Source organism: Ascaphus truei, chromosome 3 (assembly GCF_040206685.1).
Source record: "Ascaphus truei isolate aAscTru1 chromosome 3, aAscTru1.hap1, whole genome shotgun sequence".
Taxonomy (NCBI): Eukaryota; Metazoa; Chordata; class Amphibia; order Anura; family Ascaphidae; genus Ascaphus; species Ascaphus truei.
The window spans coordinates 104,838-125,426 of record NC_134485.1 but is presented as its reverse complement, the minus strand read 5'-3'; the positions used below and the strand labels follow the sequence as shown (position 1 = coordinate 125,426).

The window sequence follows — 20,589 nt, the reverse complement described above, 5'->3', positions numbered from 1 at the left end:
ACTTAAAATGTTTCAACATTGTACAGTATTTGTAAATAAATGTTTTTGTACTGACTCCACCAATAAAAGAACATGTTGATTTGTCTCACAGTACATTGTGTCTTACTGCACTGTTTTTTTTACTGCCAGACCGCAAAGCCGCAAGATCGGCAACATTGTCAGAAAAGAGCAATGATCGCGCAATTGGCGTGGGAACTAGGTCAATTGGCGTGGGAACTTCTGTTCTAGGGCACCTAGAAATAAAATTCATTTTGCCCCTAGATGTTAGGAACCCCCTCACTTGACCCCAACAGGGTCCGACCAGTAATGGCGGCGGGAAAGAGTCACGCCGGAGAGGAGGGTCCTATCATTGACTGGAATGGCGGAGAAAGCCGCGCTGCTTTGAAACGGCTAAGTCAGAATGAGCAGAAACCTGGAACCCATAACTCCTGTTCTGTTCAACCTAGAGGGCTCAGATTCGGTCACCATGTAGTCCTAGTTTAGGCAGGATTGCATGGCAAATGGCGACCCTATAGTGGCAACGGAATGGAGTCGGTGTAATGGTAAACTTTAGGTTTCTGCCATTGACTTGCATGGCAGAAAAAAAGCCGCTTTTGTAATGTGCTTTTAAACTGTACTTTTGGATCTCCGGTTTCGGGGGTCGTGGAAGGCTGATACAGTATTTGGCCACTATGGCAAGGGTACTTCCGCATGAGGACCAGGCAAATTTCGACCCACTCAGACCCACAGAACGGATTATTTTAAATTATATTTATATATTTATACTGTATTTTAAAGATATTAAAGAATGTATTGTATTTAAAACATGTGACTGTAAACCATGCTGACTGACAAATGTTTCCACACATGCACTGTAGCAGTAAACCATACACCTGTTGATGTTTTGAATTGCTGTGCACTTAAAATGTTTCAACATTGTACAGTATTTGTAAATAAATGTTTTTGTACTGACTCCACCAATAAAAGAACATGTTGATTTGTCTCACAGTACATTGTGTCTTACTGCACTGTTTTTTTTACTGCCAGACCGCAAAGCCGCAAGATCGGCAACATTGTCAGAAAACAGCAATGATCGCGCAATTGGCGTGGGAACTAGGTAAATTGGCGTGGGAACTTCTGTTCAGGGCACCTAGAAATAAAATTCATTTTGCCCCTAGATGTTAGCAAACTGGCACTGTATACTGTAGAACACACACAATGTAAATGATACTGTACTGTACATGTAGAATAAATGCATAGTTTTATTTTTCGGGTTTATTACACAGGAACAAGGGCATAAAAACTGTAGGGGTTTTAAATCCGATTCAGCAATGTGCAGGCATTGTCACACAACGAGATATTATCCATCGAAATCCCCCCATTAGCCGTTTTCATTTCTGAGGAAACACAAAAAGAAAAGTTTTAATGTACAGTAATGGTCAGCCCCATAAAGAAGTACCCAGCCAGCCCTACCAATAATTTTCTCCTGTTCACATGTGCATGCGCCTAGCGTTCCACCAATAGTTCAGTATCTGCAGTGCAGTACTGTAGAAGCCGCTCAGCCAATGATATTGCTTACAGGAGAATCGCTTGACTTTGGAATCGCACCGATATTTACAGTATGCAGTATTGTAAAAAAAAAAAAAAAAACACAGAAAATAATACGGCAACAATACTCACCATAGAATTTCCCATTCAGCTGGCGCCGGCGCCGGTCCACTGCCGGTCCAGCTTTCTTGATCATCCACGTCGATAGTTTGCAGCGGGACTAGTCCACCTATAGTCAGCTGGTGAGGCTGGAAATCGCTTAGGTACATGCAAGCTTCATCAAAACTGCACGCGAAATCCGGCTCAGGCTCAGGGTTGTCACTGACGGTGGGACCGTTATCGGAAGCCAGCGCTGGTGCATTGCTTGGCAGCGACTGTCGTTTCTTAGTTGGTTTTAACATGACCCTTCGCCTTTTGCCGCCTTCATGATCATAGATACCGGAAAAACCCGGTGATACACACCAATACCCTCCAACAAATTGTGGCTCAAGACGATGAAAACAGGGGTCGCTACATAACCTTTTCCTTATTGCACGCTTCACGTATGAGGAGTTGGCGAAAATTTGTAAAAGTCATAGTTTTCGATAAAATACTGATAAATTTGAACAACTGTTGCCATCTTATCCTCTGTTGCATTAATCGCGGCACATATCAAATACGCGTAACTTCTGTAGGGTTTTTGGAAAGCGGGCTGCAATTGAACACTTATGGCGGGCGGGTCTCTGGAGAATACTGTAACCAAAACTGGTCTTTGTCTTTCTTTAAAAGGAAAAGCCTAAATTGATACATTTTTGCAACCTCTCCCTTCAGTCCCAAGGCCAAGTTACAATAGCACACTGTGGTACAGTATCTTTTTTAAACGAAACACCTGCAAGCCGACACATTACTGAAGCGCATGCGCATTACAATTCATGAATTTCTGCCATCTGGCGGACACGCGAAAGCATTGCAGCCTATTAAATCCGAACCATTATCAATAAACCCATCAACCGCGCGTCAACCGGGCATGACCCGTGGCTGGGAAGGCAAAACGAACGCTGCATGCCACACGTGAAGAGCGTCGCATTCCAGGTACAAGCCAGGGAAAAAACGGTGATTTGTTAGAATAAAGGCTGCCGCAGCAGTATATGAACTTACTGGGTATTTGTGTGTTTTGTCAACAATAGAATATGTCTTATTCTTATTTGTATCAGTATAGTTCTTGGCATTGAGCCATAAGCATAGAGTGAAATCTACTGTCAGCGAAACTCATCCTTACAAAACAAACAAACAAACACATTCTTTCACACAGATCTGGTCATGACATTGAAAATGGATTCTGTACACAACCAACAACCTCATCTCCGAGACACCCCAAAGCCATTTCATCAAAACGTCATCCATTTCAACAATATGTTAATTTCAACAATATTAGATCAACACATCAAAAAAGAAGAAAACACTTTTTATAAATGTAGCAACTTTCCCCCACCCTCTGGGAGATGTGTAGCTACATTGTGTGTAGGGTGCAATACCTGTGGCTCACAGGAGGCCTGAGGACCCTCTGCTGCTTGGAGCCTGGGGTGTATCCTGGAACTATAATCGGTAGCGCCACCACCTGTGCGGGATTCTATAGTGTAGAATGACCACATCACAGGACACAATAAATATACACACTTAGTAAAGCAGAACAGTTTTGCTATAGGCAACTAATATAGTTACAGCCTACCCACCAGGACTCGCACGGCCGTACCTTCCAATACTCTGCCCCCCTCTCAATTTAGTCACTGTCCCCCAAAGTACCTAGGGGCCCTTGGGCACCCAACCAACCCAGTGTCCACAAGGTAAATCCCTCCACCCAATGTGTGGTACAGCTCTGCCCACTAATGTGTGAAGGTGAGTTGGTGCACTTAGTTGGGTACCTGTCGGGTATGTACACACACAGGCATGCCGATGCCGTGATGAAAGGATCAACGGCTCCAAGGAATACCCACGGAACCTCCGCCTCTACAGTGGGTGGGTCCTGCATGGATTGTATTACCTTTGATAGTCTCTGTAGTAGATGGGTGTCTGGTCCCAGAGCACCTGAGGCCAGGAGGCAGCTGCATCCTGGCTGTGTCCCTCACTTTAATACTACAGGGGCAGCATCCCTAACTATGGGCCTGTTCCTGCAGCAACCACAAGCTGAGGGGAGTTGGGGTCTAGCTGGGGCCTAATAGGGGGTATCTGGCCTAGTTCAGGTGCCACAGACACCTGCACATATAACCTACCCCTTCCTTGTCCCAGCTCTGACTTGAGTGGCTCACAGCATGCCAAATGTATCAATTCTGTGAGCAGGGAATCTCTGCAGCCCTATAGGCTGATGCGTGCCATGTGGTCTCTTGCCCCTATGCATTGTGGGGGCTATAGTTCCCCGCGGAGCCCATTACAGAGCTCGCTCACGCGCATACTTCTGTGAGCTGGCGGCTGATTGCCCTCTCTGCACTACGAGCCTTGACGTGGAGGTTCTGTTTGGAGCACACATCCCAGCAGGCGGTGACTATATGTTCACGATATGCTCTTTAAATTGATATGTTTGTGAGTGAGCTTTTTACCCCCCTTTTCCCTTTTTTATAATAAATGTGTATACAGTTTCACACTATGGGCCGTGTGCTTTTCTTGTTTTTTTTTAGATTTCCACTGGAGGTGGTTCTCCCGTCTGGAAAGCAGCCTATGCCCGGAATTGGACACACATAATATTTTTTATCTGGGACTTTTAAAGGGACTGGTATTATTTTTCCTTTTGTTGTCATACTCTATATGTCTGTGATACATTTCCGATTAAGGGATTTTTATTTGTCACTTGCTGGTAAAACTAACAAATCATTTTCAACAGAAGGACTTGGATATATTAGGAATATGTCTATTAGTTGGAAAAGTTTAAAACATAATGCATCCTTGTGTCGCCCGAGTTCCCTGTTGAAGTTTTCAGTCACATCCAGTTGCAGAAATGATAATTCTCTTTCTTCTTTAGCTCAGTCACTACCTGAAGAATGTGCATTTTACATCCGCATCTGGGGAGGAGATTTTCTTTACTAGCGAAGGGGATGTGCCAGGAAAGTATGACATTATAAACTGGTTCATATCACACGACTATCGGATACCTGGTGTGAAAGTTGGAAGCTTCAACCCCTCCTCCCCAGGGGGTGAACAGCTCATTATAAAAAAGAACATTATCCAGTGGCACCCTGATGTTACAGAGGTAAGAAGCCGGGTAATAGAATAGCTACAGGACAATGGGAATATCCCTATAGCTGATGTATGAGGCACAGTTATAGAAATTACAGATTTCTCACTTTGCATTCTTCCTTTTTTCCAAAAATAGTTTTATTGATTTTATACACATTTATAAACAAATTGCATTATCACAATGAGATCAAACCATATATAAATGCAATGTATACAGAAGGTAAGCAACAAGCATAAAATACTAATATCCATAGAAATATTATTTGGAAGAGAAGAATTAATGACAAAGAAATGTAAAAGAAACATAAAATAAAAAAGATGAAACAGGAATATAAATTCAATGAAGAAGACTATAATATTTCATTGTATCATATTATACAAGGAACGTATGCAATCCTTATGGAAATCAATCCATGGGGACACAATTAAATGACATATTTCCATAGAATCCCTTATTGATTGAGATTGTTTTTCCATTAACACCAGGTCCCAAACACATTGGAATCAGAGATTCCAGCAACGGCTTTTCCCAGGGGTTGATAATATGCAACTGGCAGCAGTTACAAGATCTGTGAGAAGTTTAGATTTATTTGTAAATGTTTTTCTCTATGGTATTTGCCTCATAAAATGATGCAAGGACCCAAAGGATTATTAATCCCCAAAACATTTGAAAAAACTATTTGAGCTTTTTCCCAATATTTGGCAATAATAGGCAAGACCACTATATGTGCATTGTCACGGGAGTCTTGGTCCAGGGGGAGAAGGGAGCGATTGGATCAGGAAACACACCAAAAAATAAGAAATAAAAACAATAATAGTGCAATATGTAAATACAATCAGGGATAAAAAATGTATTATCTTGGCTCCGCAGAAATGCCTACTTACGACACGTAGGATAAAGGTAAGCAGTGTTCTGACTCAGTCAGTATAGATGTGATGAGATGTGATGACATTCAAATTCCAATACAGGAAAAGGAATCAGGATCAGGAGACTTTAAACGGGGACCATGTCACTGTAGTATACTCGGATCCCAGCCGGATAGTGTGTTCATGCAAAGATATATAAACGGACTAATGGTACAGATCGCAGGGACAATTTAATCACACAAGCAAGAAAGAATAGTAATGTACTTACAATAAGTACATACAATGTGTACGTATAAGGGTTTCGTGAGGCAGTAGAGTGCTGGTTCTTGGTGGTACAGTCTCTTCCGGATTCCCTCTAACTCCAAATCCCCGCCGATGGTTTGGCGTCTGACGTCACTTCCTGGTGAAGGGGTGACGGCATCCGGCTAGAGGCAGAGGGAATAGGCAGCGACGGAACGGCAGCAGCTTCATTCGTCTTCACTTGATGGGCAGCTGCAGCAAACTGGACAGGCTCTACGCGTTTCGCTGTGAGAACAGCTTCCTCAGGAGCAAATTGATTCCCCATGTTTAGGGGCCTTATTTATAGTGTGTATAATTAAAGTGTAATCACCTGTGATTCAACATAAGTATTAACAACATAATTGATTACCACGCAGGTTAACCCATGAAGGTACACAATTTTTTATTTTTATATATTTGCCTCTATTACCATTGAATTTAAATCCAGGAGAATGAAAGGACCTACTCACTTGGGAAGTGGGGAGGGACGGGCTTAAAACTTGCAAAGGAGGAGCCACTGTAACGAGAACAGGGGTTAATCAGGCCTAAATAAAGGTATTATACCCGGCTGATTAACCCCAACTCACATTAGGACTGAAGGGGTTAAAAGTATTCACACTGCACTGCTGTAATTGCCCTGTCCCAGCCTTCTTAACCCCCACAGGGGGTAAACATGGGAAGGATGTTGATCCAGGGATTAATCTTATTGCCAATTCTTGGAGTCAGGAAGGAATTTAATTTTCCCCTTATTGTTTTTTTTTTGTTTGCTTTCCTCTCGATCAATAAGTACGTACAGATATAGGATAAAGAATCTGTTGTCTAAATTTAGCATAGGTTGAACTTGATGGACCTAAGTCTTTTTTCAACCTCATCTACTATGTAACTATGTAACTTTCCCAAAAATGAATAATAAAGCTGTGTGGTTTTTTTTCTTAGAATAATTCCAGCCTCCCTCCTCGCTCAGTGTGCAGTGACAGCTGTGACCCTGGGTACAGGAAAGCTCCCCGTGAGGGACAGCCTGCCTGCTGCTATGTGTGTGTACGGTGTGCAGAAGGAGAGATCTCTAACACAACAGGTCAGTGTGCAGTGACAGCTATGACACTGGGTACAGGAAAGCTCCCCGTGAGGGACAGCCTGCCTGCTGCTATGTGTGTGTACGGTGTGCAGAAGGAGAGTTCTCTAACACAACAGGTCAGTGTGCAGTGACAGCTGTGATCCTGGGTAAAGGAAAGCTCCCCGTGAGGGACAGCCTGCCTGCTGCTATGTGTGTACAGTGTGCAGAAGGAGAGATCTCTAACACAACAGGTCAGTGTGCAGTGACAGCTGTGACCCTGGGTACAGGAAAGCTCCCCGTGAGGGACAGCCTGCCTGCTGCTATGTGTGTGTACGGTGTGCAGAAGGAGAGATCTCTAACACAACAGGTCAGTGTGCAGTGACAGCTGTGATCCTGGGTACAGGAAAGCTCCCTGTGAGGGACAGCCTGCCTGCTGCTATGTGTGTGTACGGTGTGCAGAAGGAGAGATCTCTAACACAACAGGTCAGTGTGCAGTGACAGCTGTGATCCTGGGTGTGGCGATGAGAGAGTTAATCAGGCCATTAATAAACGCCTTATTTCCAGCTGATTAACCCTAATTCTCATTGGGAGTGAAGGGGTTAAATGTACAGTATGTTCATTCCCATGATGTTTTTTCCCCTACACCACCTTGCTTGTCCCCATTTTGCAGTCTATTCCCTGACTGTGGTAATAAGAATGAATACAAACTGTGCTGTTAGCGTTTCAGACACAAGATGGCGTTGTGAGCGCTGAACCAAGCGCTGATTGAAGACGCGTGGCTGTGTGTGGGAGAGCCGCTTTGAAGTATAGGTATCTATTTCTAAGCACTAAACCTCGCAACCGCAAGGTTAATTGAATAAGTGGTTTGCGGTTAAACTGAAGTGGGTTCTGTCAAATGTATCTCTTGCTTTGTTAGCGTCTTAAGTTAAAAGGGGAAAATATATTGACGTGGGAACTGGGTTAACTATGGACCTCACATTATAGCCCTTTCAATTAAGTACGCTAACTTGAGAACGGAGTGGGCTAGCACTCTAATTTTTGGAGTGCAACTCAGAATAAAGAAACCATGCACCCACATATAAAGTTTATTCCAGTGAACATACTTTTATTAATAACATGCATTTTACTGTTGGTTTGAAATGTGCAGGCAGGAAAGTTTTTTCTGCAAGCCCGGGAAAAATCCTTTAGCCTGCAAATATGCTAAGGGTGAATGAGCTGAGGGTATTTTCCTCTCCGTACTTCAAAGAGCCCCTTCTAAGTGGGAGACTCTGAGTGTAGTGAAGTTCGAGTTGAAAAGCCTCAGAGATACAAAGTGTGAAAATGGCCGGGATGTTGCTGAGTGCCAGATCCCGGTACTCAGCATGAGCCATTCACACTTTGTGACCAAACCTCAGACTGAGAGTTGCCAGGTCAGGGTTGTACCCCCAGTATGGTAAAACGCCTAGGTGTCAAGCTGACACATGCGCTTTGCAAACCGGAAAGGCCATTTTGCCCGATCTGCAAACTCTGGGCAAAATGGGGATTGGTGGGTTAAATGTTCCCACATAGGGGATAGGGCACACATGTTAGAGATAGGACTGTAAATCCTATAAACCTGCCTGCCAAGCTATCCCCTGTGTGATTCATGACCTTATCCAAGCTTTGCTCAAGATTCCGTTCAAGTACAGCGGCAGCGGTTCCAGAAAGCAAGTGGTTAACAACATCGTAACCAAGGATTTACCCCTACTTCAGGAATTTGTTAGCCCTGGGGAATCCGAATGAATCCCAATGAACTGGAACGAACTTCATTCATTTGGCGGAAATATTAGGTTGGCAAGTTGCAACCAAGTCAAAAGGACTTTAAGCCAGAGACTTTATTTCTTCAGCTTTTGTTCAATGGACAATTTATTTTGTTTCCCAATCCCTATACTGTAAGTGATTATGAAGTGTATTCTGAGGTTGTCGTGTGTTTGTCTATAAAGGAAAGAAATGACAATTTATTTTGCCCGCCTTGTTATGCTCAATCAAGAATCCCAAAAATATTAAAGTGTTGATAAGTTCTTGTCGACAGTGACACTGGGTACATGAAAGCTCCCTGTGAGGGACAGCCTGCCTGCTGCTATGTGTGTGTACGGTGTGCAGAAGGGGAGACTGTTACGGGAGACCAGGTCAAACACCTTTTTACTGGGATCATTCTCTGAGCAAAACAAGTTACTAATACAAATTGTCATTTATTTCATTGAAACAGACATACACACAGTAGATTACAAAATACAGAAGAAAAACACACTTACTGAGATCTGGGCGACAAATCAAGACATTCCTAGGTGAAATAAGAGGTAAAACAAAGTCTTTAGGTTGACCGGGACTTGTCCCAAAAAGTCCTGGAACTCAAATCGGCATTAAGTTCCTGACGCCATGTCATGGAAGACCAGTACTTTTAACACATTTATACCCGGAATCATAGGAGAATCATGAATGGACGTACACACAATGTTACACAATTACACTGAAAATACACTTACTGGGACGGGGTCAAACAAAATAAATTGTTCCCAAAACGAAATCTTGAAAAACCAAGTCTCCAGGAGGAATTTCCCAGGAGCGGGAGTTGCTCGCAAAATGGCTTGAAACGGTCCACGGTCAGCAGCGCTACATGCAACTGCTGTGTACTCCGACGGACCTGCTTCTTTTGTTCTCTGCTGTAATCGCATTTGGAATCTTTAACCCTTACAAAACCTTAGAGGGTTCTTGCAAGAATCTTGTTAAACTTGCACGAATCCTGAAGAATTGATTCCAGATGGGCTGCAGGAATTCTTAAAGAGTTTAAATCCCTATCTCTAACCAGTGCAGCTAATCCCTCCGTGGGAATAAGTTTTCCCACCTCTCCTGGAGTTGCCAATACTTTGGAACCCTGGCAGAGGTGTATTTTCATTCTGCTAAGAGCATGTGGCAAGTTGTGCATTGAGTGGCATTTTCAATCCTGCTCATTCTAGCAACTATGAAGTTTAGAAGTACTAACAGTAAACTGTACTTCAATAAACTATACCTTGTTTAACTGCTTCCTTGTTCAAACTGCTTCTGGTTCTAACTGCACACACTTTAACCAACCAGCACTTCAATCAACCACACAGATCAATCAGTACACGCAAGCTTTGGAACCCTGGCAGAAGTGACTTCTCATTCTGCTAAGAGCATGTGCCAACTTAGCACCTCTGCTCCTTAGCATATGAGACCCAGCCCCTCTCCCTGGCTACACTAAGTCTTGGCTAGCCATTATTTGCCAAACTGCCCATACTTTACACTAGGATGGGGGTACTTGAGGATCCCCTCCCTGACTAACACCTTGGGGACGCTGAGCCCTTTCAACTAAGGGCTTTTACAGACAGTGTGGCACCAAGCCAGTGGGATGCTGCACCTCCTCAGCTCATTTTGTGAGTCACTAGACGCATACTAAGTGGGGGCTAAAATAACTGAGTAATTCACGGTCCCCGGGGTTCTAAATGAAAGCCCAAAGGTGCCTAACATGTTTGATACACTATTTGAGGGGGACTTTCATTCATCAAAATTTAAACAAACTTATAAAATTTATGCTATAGGTGTTTTTCATGTTTCTCCCTGAACTACGCACACAGCAAGTTTCAGAGCGCTAGGAGCTTCCTAACAAAAGTTGCCACAAAGCCACTTTTATTCCTCAAGCGCTGAGTTTTTTTCTCGCGTCACTTTATACCTGTTGAGTGTAACGATTGTGCTTGCCTCAAACCAATACCGGACCGTGGGGCTGAGGTGGGGTTATATAATCAACAACCTTAGTCCACACAGACTGATCCGGAGTGCGAAATCCATAGTCGTATATAGCAGGTCAGGATTGGAGAAGGCAGCATCGTTGTTATTCAAGCAGGAGTTCGGCAATGGGTAGACAGGAGCTCCCCGCTCCAGCGTAGGAGCGTGAGCGCGGGAGTGACCTCTGCGTGAGATGTTGGCTCGGCCCATGATGCCGTGTCTGTAGAAGGAGACAGCAGGCTGGCCGAGGAACACCGCAGGGCAGCACTGGGGAAAACCAGCGCTCCAGCAAAGGAGTCCAAAACAGGCCTCCGCGTGGAGAGAAGCGTCAGGCCTCAGGAAATGAAAGGTAACCTCTGCTAGGGGAGAATTCAGCAGGTATCAGGAACCAGTGCTGGCAAACCAATGCTTCAGCACAGGAGTCCAGGACAGGTCTCTGCGTGGCGTGTAGCAGCACACCACAGGAACACGGGAACTCAGGGATCTGTGTGTAGAGTAACAGCAGGCCTCTGGAACACTGGAAGACAGGCCTCTGCGTAGAGAGTAACAGCAGGCCTCTGGGAACTAATAACGAGAACTAGAAAGGTTAGTACACAAACGAGACAAGCAAGGAGGCTTGTGGCTGAACACAGTAACATCCAGAGAAGAATAATGCTCGGCACTGGATCAGTGCCAAAGCCCAGGATATAAAGGGCAGTGAGCCAATCACAGGAGGGAGGTGTGTGAGAATTCCTCCAATGATGAAGCACTGGCTAGGGCAGCAGAGATAGCTAGCACAGGTGCTTATAGTTTGCCAGAGGGAGTAATTAGAAACTGCACAGTTCTGCAAGGCTATAAGCAAAAGCAGAACCGGATTCCTTACAGTGAGAAAGACTCTGAAGCCCTATACTGACTTCTGTGGATTTGGGCGTATACCGGGGTACCCTGGAATGTGATTTCCCCCTGCCCAGTCTTACTGTTCTGGTCTGTGCTGAAGCAGGGAAATCTGGCAATGAGCTGCAAACTGCTTCCTAGGGAGGAGTTTGTCCGGTTGTCTGTGTCTTCATGTCCCCAGGAATCTGGTAGGATTCCTGAGTACATGTTTTGGGGTAACCAGCAAGTCTGGCCCCCTTCTACCCAAACACACCCTGACAACACTTTACTGTAAAATCATCCCTGAAACTCATGTCCTGTGAATCTCCGCTGGTTGGCACTCCTGGAACTGTAAAACACACACATACATCTTTATTGAAATACAGTGTGACACGGTGGACACAACTTATCAACAATTATTTTTTATTTCTGAGTACTCGATTGAACAGAACAAGTTGCAAAATAAATTGTGATTTATTTCCTTGCTAGACAAACACATGACAACTTCAGCATACACTTAATACAACACTTACGGGGATGGGAAAACTAAATAAATTGTCCTTTGCATGAAAGGGCAAGAAATGCTGTCTCTGTTTAAAGGTCCCGTGGCTAGATCGTAAGTTGCCGATCTATTAACTTGGCCAAATCAAAGTATTTCGTAGAAGTTCGGAGGAATTCGTTCGGGAGTCCCCAGGGCTAACGAATTCTGGAGTTTGGGGTAAATTCTTGGTTCCGATGGTTATAACCCCTTGCATACTTGATCCGCTACCGCTGTGCTTGAACGAAGTCCTGCGTAAAGCGTAGTCAAATGATGAATGATATCTTGATCACACTGGGGATAGTCCGATGGGCACAATTATTGGCTGATCAAGGCTATCCTTAACATGTGCACCCAATCCCCTCCGTGTGAATATTTCACCCACCAATCTCCGTCTTTCCCGCAATTTGCAAAACCGGGCAAAAAGTCTTTCCGGTTTGCAAAGCGCATGTGCCAGCCTGACTGTCACAGTAGCTAGTACAGGGTTATAATATACACCAAAATATCTGGGTTGAATTGAATGCGACTATGATATGATAAATATAGTTTATTCCTTAAAGAAGGTGAACACACAAGATTGCACAAATAACAGACAACATTTAGCACTTACTTTCTTTTATTTTAAAATAATGTAGCCTAATAATGATGTCCCTCGGCGGGTCACCCTGTTGCGGTCTAGACCGCAGAGCATGGTGACATCAGTCAAACTGTAGTTCTGCCTCAGTTTTAAAATAAAAGAAAGTGTTTGCCAAATTGCAAGAGCAACCAAGTCCCTGGAGTTTGAAGGGGTGAGACTGCAAGTGTTCCAGGACCTGACCCCACAAACCCTGACAAAAAGGAGAGCCCTGTCAGCCATTACCAGGTTTCTGCGTGATAATTGGGTCCGCTAAAGATGGCTCTTTCCCTTTGGCTTGATGGTGATAAAAAATGGCGTGGCTTTCACCCTGTAACACCTGGAGGAGGGTGCAGAGTTCCTAAAAATATTGGCTTACCTGTCTCTCCCCTGGGTCCTGAGCAGCAGCGTCCCGCAGAAGCCCCTGTGCCGGAGGTGACTTGGCAGCGTGTGGAGCCGTCAGGGAGCAAGCACAGGGTTTAACTGTCTCTTCATTACTGACCATCCCCAAGCCAGTATTTAAATGAGCCTTCCCCAGCTCAAAACTTCACTAAATGCGGTCGATGGGTTGCTGATTCCCTCTAGTGGCGGGAAGAGAGTGGCGCGGCCATTTTAACCACGAATGGGGAAGAAGGCAGGAACAGTGATCTTCTGGTGGCGGGAAAACGAAGCACAGCCATCTTTTCTCCAGTAATAGAATGATCTGGGGGAGACCTGTGGTGGCAGGCGACGGCATAACGGCAGATTGGACTTTCAAGGAATGATTGGCGGAGAGAGCCCCCTGGTGGCAGGAGGACTGGCAGGAACAACGGGCCTGGCTGATGGCTGCTCCTCAGAGAGGGGCACAGAGAGGAGCAGGAGGCACGAGGATGGGAGAGAAGGAGACAATCGGAGGCAGGAGGAAGCGTAGTAGCTCCATCAACACAACCACATAAGTTGCCCACCCATAAGGGGGAAGGAGGGAGACGAGAGAGAGAGGGGGGGAGAATGCGGGGGGCTGTGAGAGTCAGGGTGGGGAGAGATGGAGGGGGAGAGAATGGGGGGGGAGAAGGGGGGGAGAGAAGGGGGGGGAGAGAATGGGGGGGAGAGAGTGGGGGAGGGGAGAGAGTGGGGGGAAGAGTGTGGAGGGGGGGGAGAGAGTGGGAGGGAGAGAAAAGGAGGGCAGGGGGGAGGGTGAGGTACAAGGGTGGATGGGGGGGGATGGGAATGAAAGAAGCGGGGAGAGCGGGAGTGAGGGAGAGCTCGTGGGGAGAGAAAGAGTGAGAGAATGTGGAGAGTGAAAGGGAGAGAGGAACCCGGGTAGAGGTATAGCTGGGACAGGGATGAGAGCACGTCCAGGCGGAGGCAGAGAGAATGGCCTTCCTCTGGTAGGATGAAGGGAGCCGAGGGGGGAGGAGATTATTTTAAGGTTAGGAGGTCAAGAAGGTCATTAAGATGGCAAGACGGGAGGTGATCCCCCACATTAGTGCCGTGCCGTGCATATAACATTTCTCTCCACTTCCTACAGCCGAGATCCGCTGGGAAGCTGATAGGGGGATCCTAGGCTGCACTGCTGAGAGGGGTGGTCGACAGGAGGGTTATCGATACATACCGTCGCTGCTCCGGGCCCAGAGACTACTCGCACACTGATCCCAGGCCACAGGGATGCTGAGTACACTCCATGGAGTCAAAGAGACTGGTAGTGGGCGACGGGAGGAGAAGGGGGGGGGGCAGGTGGGGGGATGATTGTAATAAATAAAATAACCATCTAGTGGGGGTGATAGAAGCGATGGATGGGATATGCCTCGATTTAGACTCACAGCACAGGCAAAACGGGGTAACGAATAACTGGAGGGGCAGAAACCCCGCATGAGATGGACCGCTGAAGGGTGGGACAGGGGGCTGCCCACATGCAACTCTGCCGCAGTAATGAAGTTTTCACCGAGTATGAAGGGGGGAAGTACACAGATGGCCGGGGATGATGGCTAAGACATGTTTAGTTTCACTGTATATAGGTTAAGTATTATACCCACACTGGTTTGATTGGGTACACAGTTTGCTTAAGTAAAATGTGCTTAGTAGTATTTAATGGAGGGTGCCGGTTCAGGGACCGCCTGGGTCAGCTGCCTGCGACTCGAGCTATGCACGGTTGGGTCATACCATCATGCACAGACAAGTACCTCGGGCACCCAACCACCGACGGTGGTTGGGGTTAGGGAGGCCCCTCCTGGGCCTTCCTAGGCTCACGGTAAGCCCGTGGGCTAAGGGACTGCTGCTGACCACGGTCAGCTTCGGCCCCTCAATTGTTTTGTTTTCCCCTTTCCTTCCCCTCCCACCCCTCCCCTCCCCCTGTGGTGTGGGCTCTGGTCCTGATCAATTGGCCAGGGGGATTACGGGTTCAACACACCTACAATAGAGGTATAAAATGTAGAAGCAAAAACAACACTGACACCCAATGTCGTTGATTATAGTTTCCCACAACACTAAGGGTCTAAATAGCCCGGGCAAACGTAGAGTGGCAATAGCTGATTACAAGCATAAGCAGGCAGACGTAGTGCTACTCCAGGAGACGCACTTCAGCAATAAAAGTGCCCCCAAATTCTGGGATAGGAGTTTTATAAGGTTTTATCTTTCCTCCGCAAGGAATGAAAAGAAAAGAGGGGTAGCGATCCTGCTCCATAATAATCTCCCCTTTATAGAAGAGGTGGTCAAGAGAGATAGGGACGGCAGGTTCCTCGTCATCGTAGGCACAATTCAAGCACAGCCTATAACGTTGGCTACGGTATATGCTCCGTGCGAGCAAGACCCTTCCTTCATTAAAAAGTTCTTTGACACGCTGAGATCAGTTGCTAAAGGAGGTATAATGCTGGCAGAGGATCTCAATGTAGCCATCAACCCAAAAATGGATAGGTCGGGTCCCCACAAACCCAACAAGAGAAGATATACAGATGCCCTACAGAAAGGATTGAGGGATAGCCAACTGGTAGACAATTGGAGGGAAATGCACACGTTAGAAAGAGACTATATCTTCTTCTCACATCCACATTCCACCTACAGCAGAATCGATTACTTCTTTGTCTCTAGCAAACTGGTCCCGCAGATCCCCCACTCAGGGATCCATGATATTTCATGGTCGGATCATGCACCCATAGAGCTATGGTGTACTCAAAAATTTCTGGACTGGCCTGGGAGCAAACTGGAAACTTAATGAGGCATTATTGAAGGTCCCAGAGACCGAACAGATAATTGGCAAGGAAATAGATCAATTCTTCCAAATTAATACGGGTAGTGTACGGTCCCAATCAGTTTTATGGGAAGCGCACAAAGCGACCTTGAGAGGGACCCTAATTAAGTTGGCGGCTAAAAGGAAAAGGGAGAGGAATGAGAAAATCGTCACCTTATAAACTAAGCTTAGGGACCTGCTACTCAAACATAAGCGGGGTCAGGGTCCGGCTCTGCTCAAAGAAATTCAAAACACTAGAATCGAGCTTAATCTAGTCTTAACCTCCCAGGCAGACAACACACTGAGTTGGTCCAAGAGGCTATTCTATGAAAAGTCAAACAAACCAGATACCTTGCTGGCTAACAAATTGAGGAATAGGCACCCAAATTATAATATCCGGGAGCTGCGGCTAAAAAAAGGGGCCAAGACAGATAACCCAAAACTTATAGTGGTGGAATTCAGGAGCTTTTATGAGGATCTTTATAACGGGGAAAAAGTGGCACATAATGGTAAAACTAAAAGAGTCATGAAGGATTTCCTGAAGGGCTCACAACTACCAAGATTGAGTGGTTCGGAGAGGGAAATTTTAGGGGCTAACTTTACTATAGAAGAACTTACCCAGGTTATTCAGGACCTCAAACCTTCGAAAGCACCTGGACCTGACGGGTTCTCCAACCTTTACTATAAAAAATACATTAAGCTCCTGGGGCCTCACCTCCTCAGAATGTTTAATGCAGTGCTAGAAGGTGCCGCGTTCCCAGAACAGATGCTCTAAGCATCCATCTCAGTAATATATAAGCCTGGGAAAGACCCATTAGACTGTTCAAGCTACAGGCCCATTTCACTCATTAACACTGATATCAAATTTACGCTAAATTACTGGCCAATAGATTAAGTCACATCCTGCCCAGACTCATACATCCAGATCAAGTCGGGTTCATTAAGGGTCGACAAGCCGCAGATAACACACGACGGATTATTGATCTGATAGATATAGCCAATACACGTAAGATACCAGTTATGATGTTGAGTCTGGATGCTGAAAAAGCCTTTGACAGGATTGACTGGCCGTACTTGAGGGCTACGCTTGGGGAGTTTGGGCTGGGGGAGCGGGTGATCAACGCGATCCTGTCACTGTATAAAGGACCGGCCGCCAAAGTAGTACACCAGGGATTTCCGTCGGACCTCTTCAAAATTAGAAGTGGCACTAGACAGGGATGCCCGTTATCCCCTCTTTTATGTGCAATGTGCATGTAGCCATTGGCGGCCCAAATCAGAAATAATCCCGATGTGGGAGGAGTCGAGTCAGGTTCACAAACGCACAAGATAGCGCTATACGCAGACGATGTCTTACTGATGATCTCAATGCCGCTCACCTCCCTACCGAACCTATTCAACTTGCTAGGGAAATTTCATGACATATCAGGCTTTAGAATCAACCAGTCCAAGTCTGAAGCTCTGAATATAAGCCTCCCGAAAGAGACAGAGAAGTTGATACAGATCAATTTTAATTTTAATTGGCCAAAACACGGAGTGAAGTAACTAGGGGTAGTCATCCCCAAAGATTACAAGGGTATTTATCAAGCAAATTACCCCAAACTGATCCGCGATCTAAAAGAGGATATGAGAAAGTGGGTGTCTTTTAAAATATCCTGGATCGGTAGGGTACATATCATTAAGATGAATCTCCTCCCACGCATCCTATATCTGTTTGGTTTTTTTTTTTGGTTTTGTTTAGCATGTTCTTGTATAGCGCTGTTAATTGTATGCAGCGCTTTACAGAGACATTTTTCAGGCACAGTCCCTGCCCCGTAGAGCTTACAATCTATGTTTTTGGTGCCTGAGGCACAGGGAGATAAAGTGACTTACCCAAGGTCACAAGGAGCTGACACCGGGAATTGAACCAGGCTCCCCTGCAGCAATCTCAGTGTCAGTCAGTGTCTTTACTCACTGAGCCACTCCTTCTCCCGTTCTGTTTCAGACATTGCCGGTGCCACTTAGACTGACGGACATACTCTCACTTCAGTTTGCTATATCCAAATTCATATGGGAGGGGAAAAAGCCGAGAGTAAAGGGTATGATTCTAAAAAAAACAACATTGGCGGGAGGCCTGGCGGTAACTTGTTTGCTATCTTACTACAAAGCGGCACAATTATGCCAAATCTCCCAAATGACACACAAGCCCTGATTCGAAAAGATGGGTTGCATTGGAGAGTGTAGCTTGCTCCCCAATAGAGTTGAAAAGCTTGATCTGGTTACCCAAAACAGCCTTGAAGCTGCTAAAAAAGCCGCTGGCCTCAATGGCTAATTCGCTGGCTATCTGGGAGGCCAACAAATTTAGGTGCACGCTGTCATCTAGAGGATCGCTGATTACCCCGCTTTGGGGCAACCCAGATTTTGCTCCAGGCCTGTACAGAAAGGAATTTACAATTTGGAAACAATTAGGCATACAAAGGCTTCGAGATCTGGAGGGGAGAAAAGATATTAAGCCCTTTGAACAAATTCGAGAGGAAAATAACCTCCCCCCTCAGAGATATTCAGATTCCTCCAATTGCGAGCATTTTATATTAGTGTTACCCCTCGACCCCCACTAAATATGTTTGAAAAGCTCTATCTAGTTGAGACTGATACCCGGGGACTAACATCGCAATTGTACAGAGAAGAAATCACTTCAGGGGTAAAGGTTCGACCACAAACTGAAGTACATGGACCAGTGGGAGAAGGATCTAGGTGAGGTACTAGATGTAGAGGAATGAGATAGGATTATTATGGCTACTGCTGTGTGGAGTGAGGGGTAGAGAGTGTGTGTGTCCACACTACTGTGATCCCACATATTGCTATTTAGACTAAAATTATATCTATATGACATAAATCAAGAATCAAGTTCTTATGATTGAATCTTTGTACTAGGTGTAATCTCCAATATACGTCCATGTAAGGATATTACACACTGTTTGCAATATAATCCATACTAATAAGTATTTTAACTTATTAGCGAATGTATTTAGCTATTCTTATACATATTATATATTGTCTCTTTATCAAGAAATATTGCAACTAAGATTGTAACTTTTGTTACATTATATTAGAGTATGTATAACTATTTGTCTCCATAACCATATGTGTGCTACAAAAATATTATATACTGGTCCGTGCTTTACATCCAATTGTATATTATTGTATTTAATTATGTTTGTATGTTATTGTGTATACAGTATATATGTTTTAACCATGTATCTCACGCAGACTCAATGAATGGGTTAAACCCAAACACTGTTTCAACATTAACCTAATTGAGTTTCATAGTTCTTGCAATCTGAACTACCAATCAGATTGGGTCTCCACCTATTTAAGGAGTCTGTGTGATAAGGGTATTATACTCTTTGATAAAGTCCCAGAGAGGGACGAAACGCGTCAGAGTGCCCCTTCTGAGATGTACAGCATGTACTATTAAAGCTGATTTTAAGTCTACCTGTTCCTGAACTAGACTTTATTGCTGTGACCGCCTTCTACCTTTCTTGCTATCGCTTATTACATGGCCGGTGCACGCAAGCATTTCATCGTTGGATTTCCAAGCCCGGAGGGCTGACGTCATCACTCCTTTTCCGCACTCGTTGGCACGCCGGAGCGCAGTGAACGCAGAGACGCGCCAGCGCTCCTCCTCTCAACCGGAAACAGCGTGTGCGTGTTGGAGAGCTGAACCCTACACATACCTTGTGACGGTGTTCACATCAGAGGGAGGACACCTCGGCTACACGCGCAGGGAGTAACAGTACGTCAGCGACAACACTCCAGCTGTATACCTGGCAGCATATCGTGGATAAGCTCACGGCGACCACAGAAAGATATCCGAGATACCGGGTTGGGTAAAGGCAGCAGCTTGGGCCTAAGGAGGTTCATGAGTGGAGTGTTCCTGGATGCTTCATCTCCTGCACCCAGTCACAGTCTGCACAATGGGCCCCCCACCCAGGGTGAGTTTAATCATAGTATCTTTCAATAGTTGATTCCAATGGTGACTTGCTATAAAAAACGAGTGGATTGTGGTCTAATTCCCAAACCAAGATATACATGACTTTGGCAGCATCAGTCCCTTTGGGTTCACTCCCTTAGTTTTTTGACATATTCTGTGTTATTCTGGTAGCTCGTCAAGTATATACATTTCCTAAATGGATTATTGATTACAAAATATCTAAATAAGTGGTTTCTACAGTTGGGACTCAAGAGGTGGTTTCATTAATACTGTGTTTTGTTCTCAATATATTTAGATCTAACCACATCCACTATTAAGAGTCTAGAGTTCAGGACTTATAATAATATTTTTTTTTTATATATATATATATATATTTGGTGCCTATTTTTTACATTGGCTAAACACTATGGAAGAATCAAGTGGAGATGAAAATGTTATATCTGATGTGGAGAGTACTACCTATGTACATATGTGTAGTGATAACACACGACGATCTAGAACGGCCGCACATTTATTTGACGGAATCTCTGACATTGTATGTGACGAACCATCAGACCTAACCCATTATTTTGTCAAATTGGAGAAGCTTTTGGTTTAGAACCTAAGACTCTGGTGGGATATTACCTCACTAGAGAACTACATCAGATGTAATAGAATCCCTCGAGGATTGCGAATCAAAAAAGTACCATCATTTGGGTTTCTAAATAAACAGTTTGAA

At 45.0% G+C, this 20,589-nt stretch overlaps 1 protein-coding gene across 1 annotated transcript in view; it reads left to right on the top strand.

Annotated features, from left to right (window-relative positions):
- Positions 1-20,589, top strand: part of LOC142490595 (vomeronasal type-2 receptor 26-like) — a 91,415-nt gene that overhangs the window by 35,356 nt on the left and 35,470 nt on the right. The window contains exons 2-4 of the mRNA XM_075593010.1: positions 4,520-4,747; positions 6,392-6,399; positions 7,186-7,301. Of these exons, the coding sequence (XP_075449125.1) occupies positions 4,520-4,747; positions 6,392-6,399; positions 7,186-7,301 (352 nt within the window). The remainder of the gene's footprint in view (positions 1-4,519; positions 4,748-6,391; positions 6,400-7,185; positions 7,302-20,589) is intronic.